General features: G+C 45.9%; 1 protein-coding gene across 1 annotated transcript; it reads right to left on the bottom strand.

Annotated features, from left to right (window-relative positions):
• Nucleotides 1-806: 806 nt before the first annotated feature.
• ETHE1 (ETHE1 persulfide dioxygenase) lies at nt 807-12,982 on the bottom strand. Its single transcript, XM_063139682.1, has 7 exons — nt 12,798-12,982; nt 9,446-9,590; nt 7,284-7,432; nt 5,874-6,003; nt 4,141-4,230; nt 2,208-2,324; nt 807-1,387 (listed from the first exon to the last, which is right to left on the bottom strand). The coding sequence occupies exons 1-7, from the start codon at nt 12,936-12,938 to the stop codon at nt 1,335-1,337; spliced, it is 825 nt and encodes a 274-aa protein (XP_062995752.1). The 5' UTR covers nt 12,939-12,982; the 3' UTR covers nt 807-1,334.
• Nucleotides 12,983-19,374: the final 6,392 nt, after the last annotated feature.

Here is a 19,374-nt window from a genome sequence, read left to right on the forward strand (position 1 = left end):
GGAAGGTGCTGTTGCACTATGTCCTGCCTCATTGGTCCCTGGCCGACAGCTGGTTGGCCACCGTGTGACCAGAGTGCTGGACTAGAAGGACCTTCGGTCTGATCCTGCACGGCCCTTCTTAGGTTCTTATCCAGTCACAGATCTCTCGTGAAATGTGTAATTCAGAGTTTATTAAAAACAGGCTTGATTCACTGCTATCAGTAGTTCCAATGAGGAAACACTGCTATCTAGTGGACAGAACTTGAAACTAATTCAGCCCCATCAACATGCATGGTGTTTTATAGCAGTGGTAGGCAACCTGGTGTCACTCAAACAATCTGGAGGGCAACTCCCATGATCTGGGTCTTACTGGCGTTGTAGCCCAAAACATCTGGCGGGCACTGGGTTGCCCGGCCCTGCTGTGCACATTTGCATAAGTAAAAGAAGGTCCCTTCTCTTGCACCGCTTATAGTATCAGGGAAACCAAAATGAAGACATCCTATCCCGTGCATCCGGTCCCTAGAGTCTTCCACACCTTTTCCTACGCCGTGGAAATACAGCCACTGCTCCTCTGTCAGGCACCAAGAGCGTGCAGCCATTTCGGGGTCCAAGCTTCAAGGATGCTTTGAAGGAGCTCCAACACCTGATCAAGGTGTCCACAACTTCTCCAGACGTGGAAAGCTTCCAAGCCATCGTTACAGCATAGCCAGGAAGCCATTCAGACCAGGTCCTTAACCTAGAGCGTACTTTTGCTTAACCGGTCATCCTGCCCTGATCCGCATTCCCATCCCTAAGGAGCCCTTAGCCCATTTGGAAACTCCAGCTAGTTAACAACAAATGCCGTTTTTTATTCCATGAGCAACAAGAGCTTCCGCACACAAAATCCGTCCTCCCCTGAGTTTTGATCATTCACATTACAAGGGTCCCTACCTTCTGGTCCACAAATAGAATTTCAAGGTCCGAGAGAGAAATCTCAATGTAAGGCAAACTTGAAAGGAACAGAATGGAGGGCCGGGAAGTGCCAGAAATGTCCGGCCAGTGCAAAAGGAAAACCCAAAACAGGGCCAAAGAGGGATCAGAGTTAGAAACTGATGCTTCATCATATAGGAACCAGGCCGGGACGAGTGTGTGGCTGTGTGTGACAGGAACTGAGGCGAGCGACTGTATCCGACTTCTCCTCTGCACCTCTCCAAGGGACACCCTTCTCATCTCCTTTCACCACCTACTCTACAGCGAGTGGTAATGGGGTTCTTTGTACGCCGGGAAGCAGCCGCACTGCTTCAGGGAGGGCCTTCAAATGCCGTACAGGTGTGATCCCGGGGAAACAGGCATGGCCTAGAGAATGAAGCACGTGGCTAGGCAGCTAGATCTTGAATTCCACACTTGAGGTTAGCAGGGACCGCAAAATCTGCAGAAAAATGAGAGAGTGTTACCCAAAGTCCGGACCGGAGTGTGCAAATATTTTGGGATGAGAGCTGTAGGTAGTGCCAGGTGGTGGGTCTGGGGCTGCACACATGTGTACAGTCACACACACACACACAGAGATATTAAAGTCCCTCCCATAATTAGGATCAATGGGAGGGTGCAAGCGATCCCAAACACTGTTTCCTTGCTGCTCTTAGCAAGAGAAACAGCAATCTGTTCTCTACCCCCCAGCTGATGGCTGATCAGCTGGCATCAGCAGGAAGCAGGTGGGGTACATTGGGGGTTCTGCACAGGGAATGGCTGAAGGTCGCATTTCGCCCACAAGTTGTCCATAAGAGATCTGTGCCTGAACACAGAATGCAAGAATCCAGGATTTCTGGCCTTCAGACCAGACCCATAGCACCCCAACAACTCAATCCTTTGCCAGTTTACTCTGAAGCAAGTCCTACAGAGTTTAGAGGGTCCTGCTCCCAAATAAGCATCGTAGGATTACAACCTCGGGGCATACCCAACCCTATGCATGTTTACTCAGAAGTTAAGTCCCATGGCGTTCTACAGACCTTGCTCCCTAGTAAGAGGATCCTGGACTGCAGCCTTAGCGGTTTAGAAGTCCAACAGGAATTACCCTTTCTTTGCCCCGGAACCCTTAAGTTCAAGGAGGAGGGCTAGAAAATAGCTAGAATTTTCAGCACCCTGGCCAAACTACAACTCCCAGGATTCTCTAGAGAGGAAGCTATGACAATTAAGCAGATTGTAGGCTCTCTGCTTCTCCCCCTGGCTTGGGGAACAGAAGCCGGCCTCACCGATCTGTTTGGGCTTGGGCAGGTTCAGATTGTTCATCAGCTCCACGAAGGCCTCCTTGGGCAAGGTCAGGCGAGGATTCAGGGTTCGCTCTTCCTCCACTGTGGACATAGTCTGGCCTGCAAGGGAGGAGGAGGGAAGATTCAGTAAGGAGAGTGAAGATACCAAAGAGTCTTGCAGCACCGCTAAGGACAACAGGTTTATTGTGGCAAAAGGTCTTGCAGACTAGAGCAGAAGTGGGCAGATGTCAGGCGTTCAGGATCCATTTTGGGTTTTTTTTAATAGAATGCTAGAATGCTAAGAGCTAGCATTCTAAGAGGGGCAGAATCAATTATCTACTACACCTCATGAACCATCCATTTTGCTCAAAGGAGTTCCATGGCATGCCCAACTCGGTTTGCATTTGCAGGCAAAGCTGTGTTTTTTTCCTGAACTCTGGGAACTTTTTGAAAAAAAATTTTTTTGCAGCTAACCATAATTTGTGCAAATAGAGATTTGTGCAAATTAGGCAAATTTGCGCAAACTTTAGCTGTAATTTGCGCAAATTAAAAATACGGAAAGTCTGCAAACTGGCCTAACTCAATGGAGATTGAGTCAGGTTCTGCAGTAGAAAACGGATTGAAGTCCAGGGGGCCAAAAGAAGGAAAGTTTGTTGAGCTTCACACACCGAACACATATCTCTGACATCTCTAACCATACACTGATGCATCTATCTCTCTATCTATGAATTAGCAGAGATCAGAGATTCGAACACAATACTCTAAAACTGGCCAGCTAGTAGGGCTCCTCAAAGACCCGATCAAACACAACTACTTTACAGATGAAGAACACTGGGGCTGGAAATCTTTATACTGGGATTTTTACTTGTTAAACAATTGGGAGTCAGATCTACCACAAATCACCCAGTGATCTACCGGTAGATCCAGATTTACCTTCTGTCTACCTCTGATCTAAAAGACATGACACAAGAGGAAGAAAGCATGGAGAGGGTAGAGGAAAACAAACAAATTCAGGCACCAGTTTTTAAAGTTATGTAGTCGTCTTTATAATGACCCGCTTGTATGAAAACAGTTCAGGATGTGGAGGATGACATGTACCTGCTGAGGTGCACAACAGTCCATGAACACTTATGCCACAGTATTTATTTATTTATTACATTTATATACTGCCCCATAGCTGAAGCTCTCTGGGCGGTTCACAAAAGTTAAAAACAGTGAACATTAAAAACAAATATACAGACATTTAAAACCATCAAAAGCACAGAAACACACAATATCCATTTAAAACAACTGTTCTGGGGGTCAATTAAAAAATACCCTCAGCATAAGTTGTTAACTGCCTGGGAGAAGAGAAAAGTCTTAACCTGGCACGGAAAAGATAACAACGTTGGCGCCAGGCGAGCCTCGTTGAGGAGATCATTGATCATTCCATAATTGAGGAGCCACCACTGAAAAGGCCCTCTCCCTTGTTGCCATCCTCCGAGCTTCCCTCAGAGCAGTCATTCGGAGGAGAACCTTAGATTCTGAACGTAGTGTACGAGTAGGTTGATGCCGGGAGAGGCGTTCCGTCAGGGATTGTGTAACCATTGTGTAAACCATTAGTTAGACATTCATAGTAACTGGGTCTTATATGCAAGGCTATGCATTTCCTTGGAATTAGGGTTTTTAGATTGTTGGATTTTTTTATTATGTTTTAATGGTTTTAATTTTTGTGAACCGCCCAGAGAGCTTCAACTATTGGGCGGAATAAAAATGTAATAAATAAATAAATAAAAATAAAATCCCTAAAGCACTGCAAGGCTCTGTTTTGGCTGCAAGTGACTAATACAGGAAGCTGTTATTAAGGAGAAGGAGGTATGAGTAAGAGCCTGCATTTTCACCCACCACCGCATATACCATATCACCCCATCACATCAGATTGGGGTCACTAACTTACCAGTGTAATCATGGGCAGGGAAGACTAGGCAGTCGCCAGGGAGTGTGAAGATTTTCTCATGGACTGACCAATACAAGCTCTCTGCGCTGCCTGGGAGGAGAGATGGAGCAGCCTGTGCTTAAAGGCATCCAGAGATTTCCTGCACCCTCCCTTCCCTTTGCAGCCTGGATCTCCATGAGGACAGCTCGATCAAAGGGCCTGCACGTGTCCCTCTGTGTGTTCATTCAGTGCCCCTTCCCACCGAGAGTGCGCCCTCTGCCCACCCACCCCTCTGCATTCAGCATTAGTGGGCAAGGTATCTATGCACACATAGCTGTCGTGTTTCTCTTTAACCTCCTGCCTTCTTGGGAGACAATAACGAGGCCTGCTAAGTAATCTACAAAGCTTTAAGGAATAAATATCTCTTCCCACCTGAAGAGCATCTAATCTCTTGGAACTTTCTCCTTGGCAAAACTATGCAAACTAAGCAAGACAATTGTCCATTCAAGAAGAGTGGAAAGCCTTTTCCCAAGACACGTTAACTTCAGAGAGACGAGTTCTGAGGTGGCTTCTGACGGGATGCGAGCCGAGCTGACTTTCTCTCGCCTTCCTTTCATTCCGCCCGTTTTAGCCTGCGGCGTACTCTAGGATCGGCTAACCTGTCGGGGCTCTCCCCCTCGGAAGAATATTGGCTTCCCACGGACTGTGTATTATTTGCCCTTGACGAGATAAGCTCTGGAGAGGGTTCACTCCCAGCTGGTGAAGAGCCCGTGACAGCTGTCTCCCCCACTGGTACAGGCTGGCCTGTGTCTGGCGCCAACTCCTCTACATCAGAGTCTGACTGATTACTTGAAACACCTTCTTCTAAACTAGGGGGAGCAGGGCTAGACCTGACAGTAACTGTACATGCACAATGAACTGGGGCAATCAGTGTGAAAGGCATCTATGCACATGCAAAACGTTCCTCCATGCAACCACAAGCCCTCGGACGATAAGTTTCCGGTCACACGGAGGAACTGTTCGGATGTAAGCAATGCAGGCTGCTGGCTCTGATGTCAGTGGGGTGGTGAATCTACTCCAGGTTTCAGCCGGAACTCTTAAAGAAGCTATCCAAGGTGCTGGAAGGCAGCAGCAAAGTGTTGGAAGACAGAGTTGTGAGCGGTGCGGCCTACCCTGTCCCCCCACCCCAAGGTGGCCTGCTGCTTTCAGGTGCAATGGAGGAAGCCATCTTTTAACAGGTGTCCAAGAAAGATCCAACTGCTAGAAAAGTCAGCTTTTGTACATAGAACTGGAGGGAGAGCCATCTTGCTCTTTGCTGCAGGCAGCAAAATGTCCTGGGCAAATTCCTGGTTCAGCATCGCATCTAGTTCAACCCTAAATGTTCTTCAGGTACCTGCTGTACACCAATGCACAGGGGTCTATCTACCTTCTTCTATAGCAAAGACATCTCACCCCCCTCCGCTACTTTATTATCCTAGATAATATCCTACAGAGTATCCAAGCAAAAATGGTTCTCACTGTGAAATTAGCGTAGCAATCCCTGCATTCATATGCTTCATAGACCCATCCTTCACCATGATCTTGAAGCTGTCATCTCTTCCCATGGGGCACCCACTGAGCCTGGACCAAATCCAATGGGCCCACAGCAGATCTGACCCTACAAAGACATTCCTCCCTCCTATAAAGGTTTCTGCTTTCTCAGGCACTGCAGACATCCCTCCTCATCCACAGCCAGCACTGCAAGGCCGTCGTACCTTGCTGGAAGTCTGTTCGTCCACAGCCTCGGATCAGCAAGGCGTCCCCCGTGAAGGCCATGCTCTTGTCATTCAGCACGTAGGTCAGACAGCCATCTGTGTGCCCAGGGGTGGCACGAGATTCCAGGGACTGCAGCGACAGCAAGACATTGACATGAAGCCCTCTTTCTCATTTTGTATGAAACTGACCACACTGGCTATTGAAAAATAGGCCTCCAAATCAGGTAACAGCAAAAGGATCCAGCTTAAATAAAGCAGTAGGAGTCATAAGATCATCAGAAGAGCCCTGATGCTGGATCAGACCAAGGGTCCATCTAGTCCAGCACTCTGTTCACACCTTGGCCAATCAGCTGTCGTCCAGGGATCAATAAAGCAGGGCATGGTGCAACAGCAACCTCCTACCCAAGTTCCCCAGCAACTGGTGCACACAGCCTTGGATGCTAGAGGCAGCACGCAACCATCAGGGTTAGGCTAGCCATTGATAGCCTTCTCCTCCAGGAATTTAACCAAACCCCTTTGAAAGCCATCCAACTTGGTGGCCAGCACTACATCCTGTGGTAGTGAATTCCACAGTTTAACTATGCTCTGTGTGAAGAAGTCCTTCCTTTTATTTGTCCTGAATCTCCCATCAATCAGCTTCATGGGATGTCCCCAGGTTCTAGTATTTTGAGAGAAGGAGAAAGATGTCTCCCTATCCACATTCTACACACCATGCATAATTTTGTACACCTCTATCATGTTCCCCCCCCCCTTAGCCATTGCTATCTAGTCCTGCTAGGAGGCATACCCAGCAACTACGCCAAACCCAACCAACAACAGTCTTGTGAGGTAGATTGCTATTACTCCATCGCAACAAAGGGGAACGGAAGCAGTGACTTGCCCAAAGTTACACAACCAAGAGTGGCTATGAGCCCAAGACCAAGACATTATTCACTGAGAAACGCCTAACACATTGGCTTTAAAGATACATGCATAACATGGACTACAGAGAAATGAGGGGGTAAGAGAAACCATCACTCACGCTAACAGTGGACTCAAGTGGCGAGTGCAAACAGGACTGAAGCCCAAGCGAAGAAGCTGAGAAACAAGAAGGAGGTACCAGCATGCTTGGGGAAGGTTTGCACAAGTACCAAGAAATCCTTTCAATTTTTTTTAAAAAGGGGGAAACAAGCCCCATCCCAGATCAGCCCAACGAGGACCGAGCGGGTTCAGTAGCCACAGGCAAATTTAACTGTCTGTTGGAAGAGAAAACAGAAGATGCAGAGAATGAAACTCCCTGCTTGGAGGGAACGGCTGGCTGGAATCCTGAACAGGAACACTCCGGTTAGGTGGGAGGATATACTGCAACATTTCGTTGCAGGTTGCTTTTGCCCTACTATCTGTTCCCCAGACATCCGCCAATGCACTTACGAAAGCTCCAAATTTGATGTTATCCCCTTCTTGGATTAGGATGTCAGCCGAGGCCCCGCTGTGCTTGGAGATGACACTCCGGCAGCCTGGTAGTAGCTTCTTCAGAAGTCCAGTGCCTGTGATGTGATCGGCATGGCAGTGGGTGTTGACTGAGAAATCGGGGGGTGGGGGGAGAGAGAGAAAGATTACCATGGTTCTTATTGCAAGGAACAAGATCTAGCATTCTCCCTCTCCTTTTAACCAGGCAGCCTTTAGTCTTGCTGTTATGTGACTAGACTGAAAAATATGCTTAAGAATTATTTTTTGCACCCAAAATGGACTTTTCAGTCCCATGTTTGCTTACGAGAGAGAGGGGGCCTTCTCCATGACCACGCCTAGAGTTTGGAGGGCCATAGCTCTCCTGACATGAATATACCCGGTCACTACGTTCAACATCTAAGGCCCTCCTCCGGGTGCCTACTCCGAGAGAGGCTCAGAGTGTGGCAATGAGGGACAGGGCCTTTTTGGTGGTGGCCCCCAGACTATGGAATGATCTCCCTGACGAGGCTTGCCTGGCACCAACGCTGCTATCTTTCCAGCGCCAGGTTAAGACTTTCCTCTTTGCCCAGGCATATGGCAGCGCATTTTAATCACCCACATGTTTAGGGTTTTTTTAATGGTTTTTAATGCTTTATGTGTTTTAGAGTTTTAAATTTTGTATACTTGTTTTTATCTTAATTTTAGAATTTCTGTAAACCGCCCAGAGAGCCCTGGCCATGGGAGCGGTATCTAAGTGCAATAAATAAATAAATAAGCTTAGGATACGGGCAGTTTGATTTTCAATTCCTATCCTAATGATCCCTGACATGGAATTTGGTGTTTTCACGCTGAGTCGACGTTTTTATCAAGCTATCCACCCAACCCCAAGATCCCTTTCCTGATCAGTTGCTGCCACCTCAGGCACATATATATATATATGAAGTTAGGATATATATTTTTCCCTAACTGTGGCTAAAGAGCCTGAGATCCAGATACCTAACGGAACAGCGTATGGATAATGTCACTACGTAATTTTGTCACTAGGTGGCACTGGACTTCGGTATCTCTGTGGGGAGTCAGGAGCTTCCTGCCGCTGTTCTGTTCTTATGGGAGAGAAGCAATAAAGTTCTTATCTGGCTTCCTGAACTGGTGTGGCATCTGCAGCTTTTATGACATGGTGTCCAAAGCTTTAAACTCACAGCTTCCTAACAAGAGAGAAGAAAACGGCACAGTTCCCTCTACAAGAGGGCTTCATCTAACACAGCTTTCTCCAACCTGCTGCCCTTCTATAATCTCCAGTCTGCGTGAAAAGCAGCAGGTTTGGGAAGACGCTCCATTTTGCGAGTTTTTAGGTGTCGTTTGCTAAGGCCTTTTATGTTTAATTTGATTCCTGCTGCTCTTGAGTTTTATCTGTTGTTTTAGTTCCATGACCGTTAGCTTTATCGTTTTATGACTGTGTTGAGAAACTGTACTTAACATGGTTTTAGTTTCTAGAGGACGTAAGCCTGGTGAATTACGATATCTGGTGGATATCCCCAAATTACGAGGCGGAATATAAGCATTTTTAAATTTATTTATTTATGTATTTACTGCATTTATATCCCACCTTTTTTCCTCCAAGCAACCCAATGCAGCGTACATGACCCTCCTCCTGTCCACTTAATCCTCATAACAACAACCCTGTGAAGTAGGTTGGGCTGAGAGTCAGTGACTGGCCCAAGGTCACCCAGTGAGCTTCCATGGCCGAGTGGGGACTAGAACCCTGATCTCCCGACTCCCAGTCCAACACATTAGCAACTACACCACACTAGCTCTAAATACGTGGGTAAAGAAATAAATATTTTAAAAGCACAAACAAAATAATGTACTCAAAATTCTCGCCTTGTCATTTCCAGCCTTTCCACTCCCTGAATGAAAGTTAGACCCAGGAATTCGTTTGTTACCTAGTGGTAGAGAGGAGCATCTTCTATTTCCTTCCCATTCCAATTTAACCTGTTATTCCCATGGAGGCCAGGTTAGACATCTCACTGCCGTTGGAGCTGAACAGTTTCTATACTGCCCTAGGAGCATCTTATGTCGAAAGCACGGGATAAAGAAAAGAAAAAGAAGCTAATTCTTTTCTTCCAGGACTAAATAGAACTCACCTGCGTAGAGCAAACTTAGCCCCAATTGTTTCACCAGCGTTGAATCTCTCTTCGCCGTTTCCAGAACCGGGTCTATCAGAACCGCTTCTTTGGTCTTTGCGTCTGCCAGCAAATAGGTGTACGTGAAGCTTTCCAATTCAAAGAGCTTGTGGAGAGGAAGAAGAGGTCACGGTTAGCCCTGGGGAGTGGGGAGTTTCTGGCTACCGAGAAGAAGGCAGGGGCTCCTGGGAATATTTTCATTCAACGCCTTCATTAAACGCATGTAAATAAATATACGCCCTCCTTGACTGGTGTGCAGCCACGGCTTTTATGACACAGTTTTTATGATCGTAGATTATCTTTCAGATGATACAAGATAAGAACAGGACCATGGTCTTTGAGAGCTGCCCGACTGGTTTTTGCCACCCTCGCCACTGTCTCGCAGGTATCCATGGCCACTTTTGCCCATTTGGCAGTTCCCCAGCTCTTAGCAATACATTTTTCCAGTGCCACAGCTTTTATCTTCATAACATTTTCAGTCTTAGCATTTCAGTATTTTATCGGTATTTATCAGCATACTGATATAGTACAGCAGTATTTTTTAAAAAAACTGCACTTCAGAAGTTGCAGATTGTTTTATAGTACTCGTTTCGTGATATTCCATATGTATCTGAGCGGGATGGTATCGAGAAGGTATAATTAAATCATCACATAACTGTCTACCCAGCACTCTGCTGCCAGGACCATTCACCTCTCGCACATCTGGAATCCCTGCGCTGGCTTACAGACTGCTTCCGGATCTGGCACAAGCTCCTCAACCTCACCTTCAGTCTCGTTCACGGCCTTGCTGACCTGAACCCCTTTCACTTCTCCATTCTTCTAACCCATAGAGCAGCTTTCTCCCAACCTGGAGCATTATGTTGAAAGTACAGGTGTGTTGGACTACAATTCCCAGCATGACCTAGCTATGGAAGGCTAAAGTAGAGCCTTGCCTCTGATCTTGGTTCTTCCCACTTCACCACCCACCACTAGGGTGACCATATGGAAAGGAGGACAGGGCTCCTGTATCTTTAACAGCTGTATTGAAAAGGGAATTTCGGCAGGTGTCATTGGTATGCACGCAGCACCTGATGAAATCCCCTCTTCATCACAACAGTTAAAGCTGCAGGAGCCATGCTAGAGTGGCCAGATACAAAAGAGGGCAAGGCTCCTGCAGCTTTAACTGTTGGGATGAAGAAGGAATTTCACCAGGTGCTGCATGCATACAAATGACACCTTTTCAATACAACTGTTAAAGTTACAGGAGCCCTGTCCTCCTTTCCATATGGTCACCCTACCCACCACCATCTCCTGCTCCCTCAAAAGACTGTCCTTCTTCCTGCTGCTTCCTCATATTCTTGGGACTGCCTTCCAGGGCACCTGCCTGATGTCACATCCCTTCCTCCCATTCCCTCCCCCAAATCCACCTTCTATGACACCTCTGGCACACACCCCTAGCTCCCGTGACCTCCTCTAACTTATCCAGTAACCCAGGGGTGGGCCATTTGTGTGCCTTCAGATATTTTGGCCTACAGCTCCCATGAACTGTCACCACTGGCTAGGGCTGTTGGGAGCCATAGGTCAGAACAAAGGCAGAGCCACAAGTTGCCCAGGTCTGCTGTAACCAGTTCTACGCATGCGCAACTGAAACAAGCCCACAGTCTCCCCTTCCCTTCATTTCCCCTGTTGCTTTGCTGGGTCAGTTGTAGATTGAAAACTCCTTGGGGCATAGACCTGACTTCTGGTACTCTGTAAAGCAGCATGCACACTGATGGAATAATACTGTATTTCTTCGATTCTAAGACACACTTTTTTCCCCATATAAACATCTCTAAAAACGGGGTGCGTCTTAGAATCGCGGGTGTATTTATTATTTCTTAGAATCAAAGTTTTTTTTCTGTTGGTGGTACTGAAATTAGTGTGCATCTTACAGTCGATGGCGTCTTAGAATCAAAGAAATACGGTAATAATAATAATAATAATAATACCGAATGACAAAAATGTTGTTGAAAAAGAAGAGGAAAAGAGAGAAAAATATATACCACTGGCCATGGAAGTCAAAGAACTATGGCAACAGGAAAAGGTCACAATTATTCCATTAGTCACCAGCATCACATCAAAACAACTATACAGAAAACCTTCAGAAACTGAGCCTACCAAAATACATCCACACCAACATCCAGAAAGCAGTCATACTTAAAACATGCTCAATTGTCAGGAAATTCCTGAATCTGTAAAAGACAGCATGAATTGGCAAAGCCCGTCATGTCCATCTAGAAAAACTTCCATGAGTGAGAAAGAGATGATGATGATACCTGGAATTGATTAGGGCACGAATGACCAAGAGATGCCAAAAAAGACAATGGGCATAGGAGACCGTGGGTATGAAAAAGAAGTGATATCTTGCGTTTATCGAATTACTCTGAAGAAAGACCCTTAGGATCCAAAATGTGTCTGAAGTTGTTTTTTAAATAAACTACATCCTTTGATCCACCCCTTTGCCCTTGGCTTTTTGGGACATCTGTATTGGGGTTTTACTTTTTTCGCCCTTTTTTGGCTTTTGCTTCATGTATGACCAAGGCCAAATGATTCTCTGCAAGACTCCTAACCTCACTCCCACATACCCAGGAAGGGGTAACGGTCGTGGTCATTAATCAGAGGTTAGGAAGGAAAATTTGAAGAAGCTGAAAAGGCTCCATCAAGATAAGACGCAAATGCACAAGTTTTAGGGCATACAGGGAAGAGAGAGAGAGAGAGAAGTTAGGATCCTGCGGTCCTGAACATTCCTTGAAAGGAAGCCAAATTGAAGTCAGTAGGATGGACTTATGCACCTACGTGCAAAGGATCAGGCTACTAAAAGGAAGTTTTAGACATCCAGGAAATCGAATCCACCAGTCGGGACTTCCAGTTCTGTCCCAATTGCGAAAGAGAGAATATGTTCTTATTGACATTTTTTTAAAGTCACACTATATTGAGGCTTTATTTTGGTGACGTTCTAGTAGAGATCTTGTATCTTTCTTGCACAACTTGGTATCGGAACTTACGCAAGCGAACACACACACAATCATGTAGCAGACAGATTCAAGAAAGGAAAAACCTCACCCGTTTAAACCTCTGCCTGCAGTGCCACTGTTCGAGGAAGAGGCGCTCAATCAGAAGGGAAAAGTTGGCAACCCACGGCAAGTATGGCGCTCCTGGGAACGCTTCCTTTAGCTGGTGGCCTTCCAGCTCCCCCTCTCTTTATTTTAGCAATGGGGAGACGGCGGTGCGGTCCTACATTCTGCACGGTGCCAACCAGGGGTTGGCGGAGCGGGCACGTTTCAGCTCGGCTTACCTGTCGGAAAAGCAGCCCTTGGCTCTGGGCGGAGCGAGCGCAGTAGCATCGCTGGGGCAGGCTGGCCCGGGTCAAAGCAGCGACGCGCGCCTGGCTCAGGGTCCGCAGAGCAGCGGCCGGGCAACTCCGGAGCAGCCCCATCGGGTGTTCCCTTCTGACCGCGCGCCAGACTTCGAGGAAACGCGGGGAGGCAGAAGCGACGTCCTTTAAAAGTCCCAAGGCTGCGGCCGCGGGGCGGGGACTGGCGGCGGGCCAGGGAGGGAGGCGAAGGCGTCCCCTTAAAGGGCCAGCTCCGCAGAGGCACGAAGAGCGCTTCTCTATGTGTCGGCCTCTCCCCACCCCCCGCAAAGTAGAGTCTTTGAACATAAGAAAAGGAGACTAGGGTGACCATATGAAAAGGAGGACAGGGCTCCTGTATCTTGAACTGTTGTATTGAAAAGGAAATTTCTGCAGGTGTCATTTGTATATATGGAGAGCCTGGTGAAATTCCCTCTTCATCATAACAGTTAAAGGTGCAGGAGCTATACTAGAGTGACCACATACAAAAGAGGGCAGCTTTAACTGTGGTGATGAAGAGGAAATTTCACCAGGTTCCCCATATATACAAAAGACGCCTGCTGAAATTTCCTTTTCAATACAACTGTTAAAGGTACAGGAGCCCTGTCCTCCTTTTCATAGGGTCACCCTAGAGGAGACCAAGGGCCCATCTGGTCCAGCACTCTGTTCCCACAGGTTTAGGGTGACCCTATGAAAAGGAGGACAGAGCTCCTGTATCTTTAACAGTTTATTTATTTTTTATTTATGGATTTTTATGCCGCCATTCAGCCAAAAAAGGCTATCACGGCGGCTTACAAAAGTATTTCTTGACAGTCCCTGCCGACAGGCTTACAATCTAAAAGACATGACACAAAAGGAAAGGGGATTGGGAGGGAGGAGGAGGAGGGGGGGGGGAAAGGAAAGCAAATTCAGGCACTACAATCTTAGTTGCAAAAAAAGGGATTTTCAGCAGATCTCATGTGTATATATGGAGAACCTGATGAAATTCCCTCTTCATCGCAACAGTTAAAGCTGCAGGAGCTATACTAGGGTGACCAGATTTAAAAGAGGGCAGGGGCACCTGCAGCTTTAACTGTTGTGATGAAGAGGAAATTTCACCAGGTTCCCCAGATATACAAATGGCACCTGCAGGAATTCCCTTTTCAATACAACTGTTAAAGATACAGGAGCCCTGTCCTCCTTTTCCTATGGTCACCCTACACAGGTTTAGTCTCTGGCATCTCAAGTTTTGTTTTGTTTTGTTTTTTAAAGGACTAGGTACCAGGTGACAGAAAAGAACCTTTTATCCTGCACTTTGCAGAGCCCCCTGTCAACTCCATTTAAGGCAGTTTCATATATTTATTTTAGCATTTTTATCCCGCCCTTCAGCCAAAAAGGCTCTCAAGGCGGCTTACAAAAATATTTCTTAAGGCAGTCCCTGCCCACAGGCTTACAATCTATATGTTCATATGTAGGCCTATGTAGGATTTTAGACACACGTGCAACCTCCGCAGCCTCATAGCGATTCCATAGTTTTTCAGCTATTGCAGGAGAAGGGAAAATTAATAAATCACAGTCCTGTGGCAACATAAAGCAAACAGATTTGTTTTTGCAGCTTTGATGGAGAGAGACAGACAGACACACACACACACACTCACACCCTTCTTCAGATGCAGGAAAGGAATAACAGGAACCATCGCTGAAAACAAAGGATGATTCAGAAATACTTCAGTCCTACTTTCCCCCCCCCCCCCCCCGCTAATCAGAGTCTTTTTTATGAATGCAAGAGCAAGGGTTAACTTGGAGACGGAGAGCCCTTTTTTTATGCTGCTGCAACCATCGCTTTTACTGACAACAAGACCAAGGTCTTAAGCCATCACCCATAAAACTATTGCCTTGAGTCACGTAAAGGGCAAGGGAACCACCTTATCTAGACAAACACATTCTAACTAGGGGAGTTCTTATGCACACACAGGTTGATACCAGCATACTCATGTGTTTGATTGCACAGAGACAGGTCTAGATATATTTATTTTTACATTTGATAGAGTGAGTCCCTCTAACATGCTCACACGTTTACTGCTGCTCACGGATAAAAATCAAGACCCACAGATACGACTCACAATGTATTCCACCTACTAGCCAGGATTTATCCAAGAACATCAGAAGAGCCCTGCTAGAACAGACCAAGAGTCCATCTAGATCAACATTCTGTTCACATAGTGGCCAACCAGCTGTCCACCAGGAACCCACAAATAGCACCCTCCTGCCCATGTTCCCCAACAAATGGTGTATGTAGGCTTACTGCCTCTGCTACTGGAGGTAGCGCATAGCTATCGGGTCTGGTAGCCATTGATAGCCTTCTCCTCCAGAAAACGGATGACATTCATATTCAGCTTTCTATGTCCAAAGGGCAGCCCTGTGATTCCGTTTTACAGGGCAGGGAATGTGTGTACTTAAGCCTGGTGGATGTTAATTGCAGTTTACATGGCCCTTAAGTACTGTGTGAGCAGCACACATGAAAGGGTTGGGCTGTGGAATGCACACGGTGAGACCGTGGAGCACGTTATTGAAATACATGCCGAACCATAGTCAGAGTATACAGCTGAGTACAACACAGTACCATAAGTTTGAAGAATTACAAATCCTAACTAAGGGTGCAATCCTATACATATCTGGGTAGAAAAGAAGTCATACAACTCCCTGCATTCCTCAGCCAGGACATTTTTTTCCCTGTCTAAACATGCATAGGATCACACCCTAACAGCTGAACCACCATTTTAGTGTTTAACCTTGTTTTCCACGAATACAAGGTCAAGAAATCTAGGGTGGTTTTACATAAAGCATGCAAAGCCACATTTCTTTATTATTTACGGAATCTTTACCTGGCTTTTCCCCTCCCGAAAAGGAACCACTCGAAGCAGCTCAAATATAAAAACACAAGTATAATAACTAACCATTAAAATTCATCACAAGCTAAAAGCAGCAGCAAACAATAGATGAAATGAAGCAACAGCAGAGTCAAATGCTTGTTTAAAGAGCTTCTCTTACATTATTGGTTCGAGTATTAGTGAGGGAGCGAATGGGGGAAGGGAATGTGATTATGCATTGCAATCAAGTTGTAAGATTTACAATAACACAACAGAAGGTTTACACAACAGAAGTGATTTACACTTTTTCCCCCTTTTGCATAGAACACTCTCCTTCTTTTAATGAAAAGAACACAACCTGAAATTCTGTGTTTTATCCAGGGAAATGTCTGCATAAGAAGAGGAAGAGAAGATTTGAGAGCCGGTGTGGTGTAGCAGCTAGAGTGTTGTACTAGGGAGTCGAGAGTTCAGGTTCTAGTCCCCACTCAGCGATGAAGCTCACTGGGTGATTTTGGGCCAGTCACTGACTCTCAGCCCAGCTTATCCCACAGGGTTGTTGTTGTGAAGATAAAATGGAGAGAAGGATGATCATGTACACTGCCTTGGGCTCCTTAAGGAGGAAAAAAAGGCAGGATATAAATGTAATAAATAAATAAATAAATTTGACAAATTCTGGCAGATCTGAGCACAAGGTTAAATTTCTAGCTACATCTCTGCCCATTAAGGAAGGAAAGAAGAATAAAGAAAAGACAGGGCTATTTTAAAATACCCAACAGAGATATTTTTTATGGTGTATGCACTATTCTTCAGACAAAGAAATTAAACTAGGGTGACCATATGAAAAGGAGGACAGTTGCATAGAAAAGGGAATTTCAGCTGGTGTCATTTGTATGCATGTCATACCTGGTGAAATTCCCTCTTCATCACCACAGTTAAAGCTGCAGGAGCTATACTACATTGACCAGATTTAAAAGAGGGCAGGGCACCTGCAGCTTTAACTGTGGTGATGAAGAGGGAATTTCACCAGGTTCTCCATATATACAAACGACACCTGCTGAAATTCCCTTTTCTATGCAACTGTTAAAGATACAGAAGCCCTGTCCTCCTTTTCATATGGTCACCCTAATTAAACAGGTGAAGCTTTTCCCACTGTATATCTCCATGCCAAGAAATTAAACAGGTGAAGCTTTTCCCATTGTATATCTCCTTGAAAGAAAACCTTCACTTGCTACATTTCTGCTTGCCGGGATGGAGTCAGTAGCATTCCTTGAATCCACCAAGCTCTTCCGTTCTGGTAAGGCACCGGGAAACGTAAAAGCTCAGAATCCCAGCTCGTTTGCAAACGAGGCGCTTCCTTTTGTCCTTTCCGAGCCACCGTTGCAACGTCGTTCCTTTGCCCTCTTCATCGGGTGAAACCATTGCGAGGAGGAGGAGGAGGGAGAGACGTCCCTGGAGGTGGTTCTGCCCAGGCGCACATTTTCTCAGCAAGGCGTGCTCACTTGATTCTGCCGCAGGTAGTTCCGCTACATTGCTTCTGTTTATGCACCTCTCGTCCGAATGTTTTGCATTTCCTCTCGGGTGTAATTCTGATATCGATTTTTTGGGGGGTGTTTTTGCATACGGATATACTTTAAAAAAGAAAAGCAAGGAAGCAAACAAAAACCTCTCTCTTTTGCTGCCTATGCTGTCTTTAAGAAGGTCCGCGTGGTACATTCCAGTCGAGTTTTGCATGCCAAATGCGCAAATCCCTTTGCTTAAAAACAAAACAAAACGGGAATAAAGGCGGCGGCAGGCGAGGAAGAACGTCTTTTTTACCCTTGTGGACACCCTTCCATTGCTATAGTTATTAAGAGATCTAAAAGAAACGCTCTTTAAATTCCTCCTCTCCCTCTTCTTCTTTTGCTGTTTAGGCTGGGAGTAGGTCCCGTTGAACTCAAAGGAGCTTACTTCCGAGTAGACATGTATAGGGTTGCACGGTTAATCTGGACTCCTACTCCAAAATGGGCTTCCCTCAAAATCCCCACTCTACACTACTGCTTTAAAGCGCTTTAAAATGCTTTATAACAGTTCTGAAAACGGTATATGGAGTGTGTTCTGGGCCTCAACAGTTGTCAAAACTGTTATAAAATGCTTTAAAGCAGCAGTGTTGATCCTGCCCCGGTAATTTGAAACGCTGCCTTTGCATTGTGATCTTATACGTGCTTACCTGGGAGTAAGTCCCAGTGAAGTGAAGGGGGCTTACTTCTGAGTAGGTCTGACCTCTACTTGCGTGGGTCCTAGGGGGCTTAATCAGAGTAAAACTTGCGAAGATATAACCGGACAAGCACATCTTTAGTAAGAGCTAAAATGTATAAAACAAGCAACCATTTCCCAACGCAAATAAATGCAACAGTTAGTTCCCCCTGAGTCCAAACATTAATCTGGAATTCTTGCTTCCAACTTGCAGTAGGCCAGTCCCAAAGTGTCTTTGGTTTCACAAGATGCAGGATACTTCAGTAGTCCCTTCTGTAGAATCCTTAACTTTAGCCCACAGGACAATCCACCCACCTGTAGTTCATACATTGCAAATTGAAGTACTGGGTTTGCAATAATAATGCAATTATAACAAACATCAAAGATACAAAAACGATACCCCGTCCCCTTGCAATGCTGTAGACAAAGTTCTGTTTACCTAAAACAAGGTGATATGAGCCCATAAATCGATTCTCCATCTTTCAGCTTCCCGACAGAACAAATGCTTTTTGTTGTTTCTTCTCTTAATCCTCCCTCTGAGTGCGGACTCCGCCCAAGGGATTAAACCATCCGACTATAGGGGTTACATAGCCTTGTATAGGACTGGACTGTTAATATCCCAGGGTTGTCTTCCCCAATTTGGTGGCCCCCAGATTGCTTGGACTACAACCCCCATTGCCCCCAGTCATCATGCCCATGCTACCTATGGATGATAAGAGGTCTCATCCATCACATCTGCAGAGTTTGCTTGGGTCAATGGGAATTGTAGTCTGAAGGATGGTTGGGAAAGAAAAGCCAACAGGACTGATGAAGTTAAAATTGACAGGGTCTGCTCGGTTCCTACATAAAATGGGAAATTGCCATGACTTCTATGGAAGAAAGAGCGGATAGAAATGTTATAGAAAATAAGTTTCCCTCCTTTTATCCCCTTTCCCAATGTTTTTCGGGGGTTCTCAATCTAGGGCCAGGTGATTTGTCCGCCGCATACTACTGGTGGGCGGGACTGAAGCCAGTAATGGGCGGATCCAGAGCCAAAAGTGGGCAGGGTCACAAGTTGATCATTGAACTGGTCGCTTGCAGAGGGCTTCTGAAATCCCATTCCGTCTACAGAGTATTGAGCTTTCAAACAGGGAACACGGGAAAGAGGTTTAAAGATTTACTTTTTGTACTGAAAATAGCGGTTTAAAATCCTAAGAAATATCCTGCAAGATTTCATGAGAGTAAAATGGGGCAGGTGAAAGTGCAGGTTGAGGGAGACACAGGGCTCTGCAATTTGGGCTGAATAGAGCTATACCCCCCTCCCCAACCAAGCGGCAGGGTGCTATGGCATTCCCATTGCGTTTTAAATACCTCCTGAAAACATACCTATTTATGCAAAGGCTTCCTGCGCCATTTGGTTATTTTTATAGTTGTTTTTTCATTGCTTTAATTGTTTGCTA

This window comes from Elgaria multicarinata, chromosome 13 (genome assembly GCF_023053635.1).
Source record: "Elgaria multicarinata webbii isolate HBS135686 ecotype San Diego chromosome 13, rElgMul1.1.pri, whole genome shotgun sequence".
NCBI lineage: Eukaryota > Metazoa > Chordata > Lepidosauria > Squamata > Anguidae > Elgaria > Elgaria multicarinata.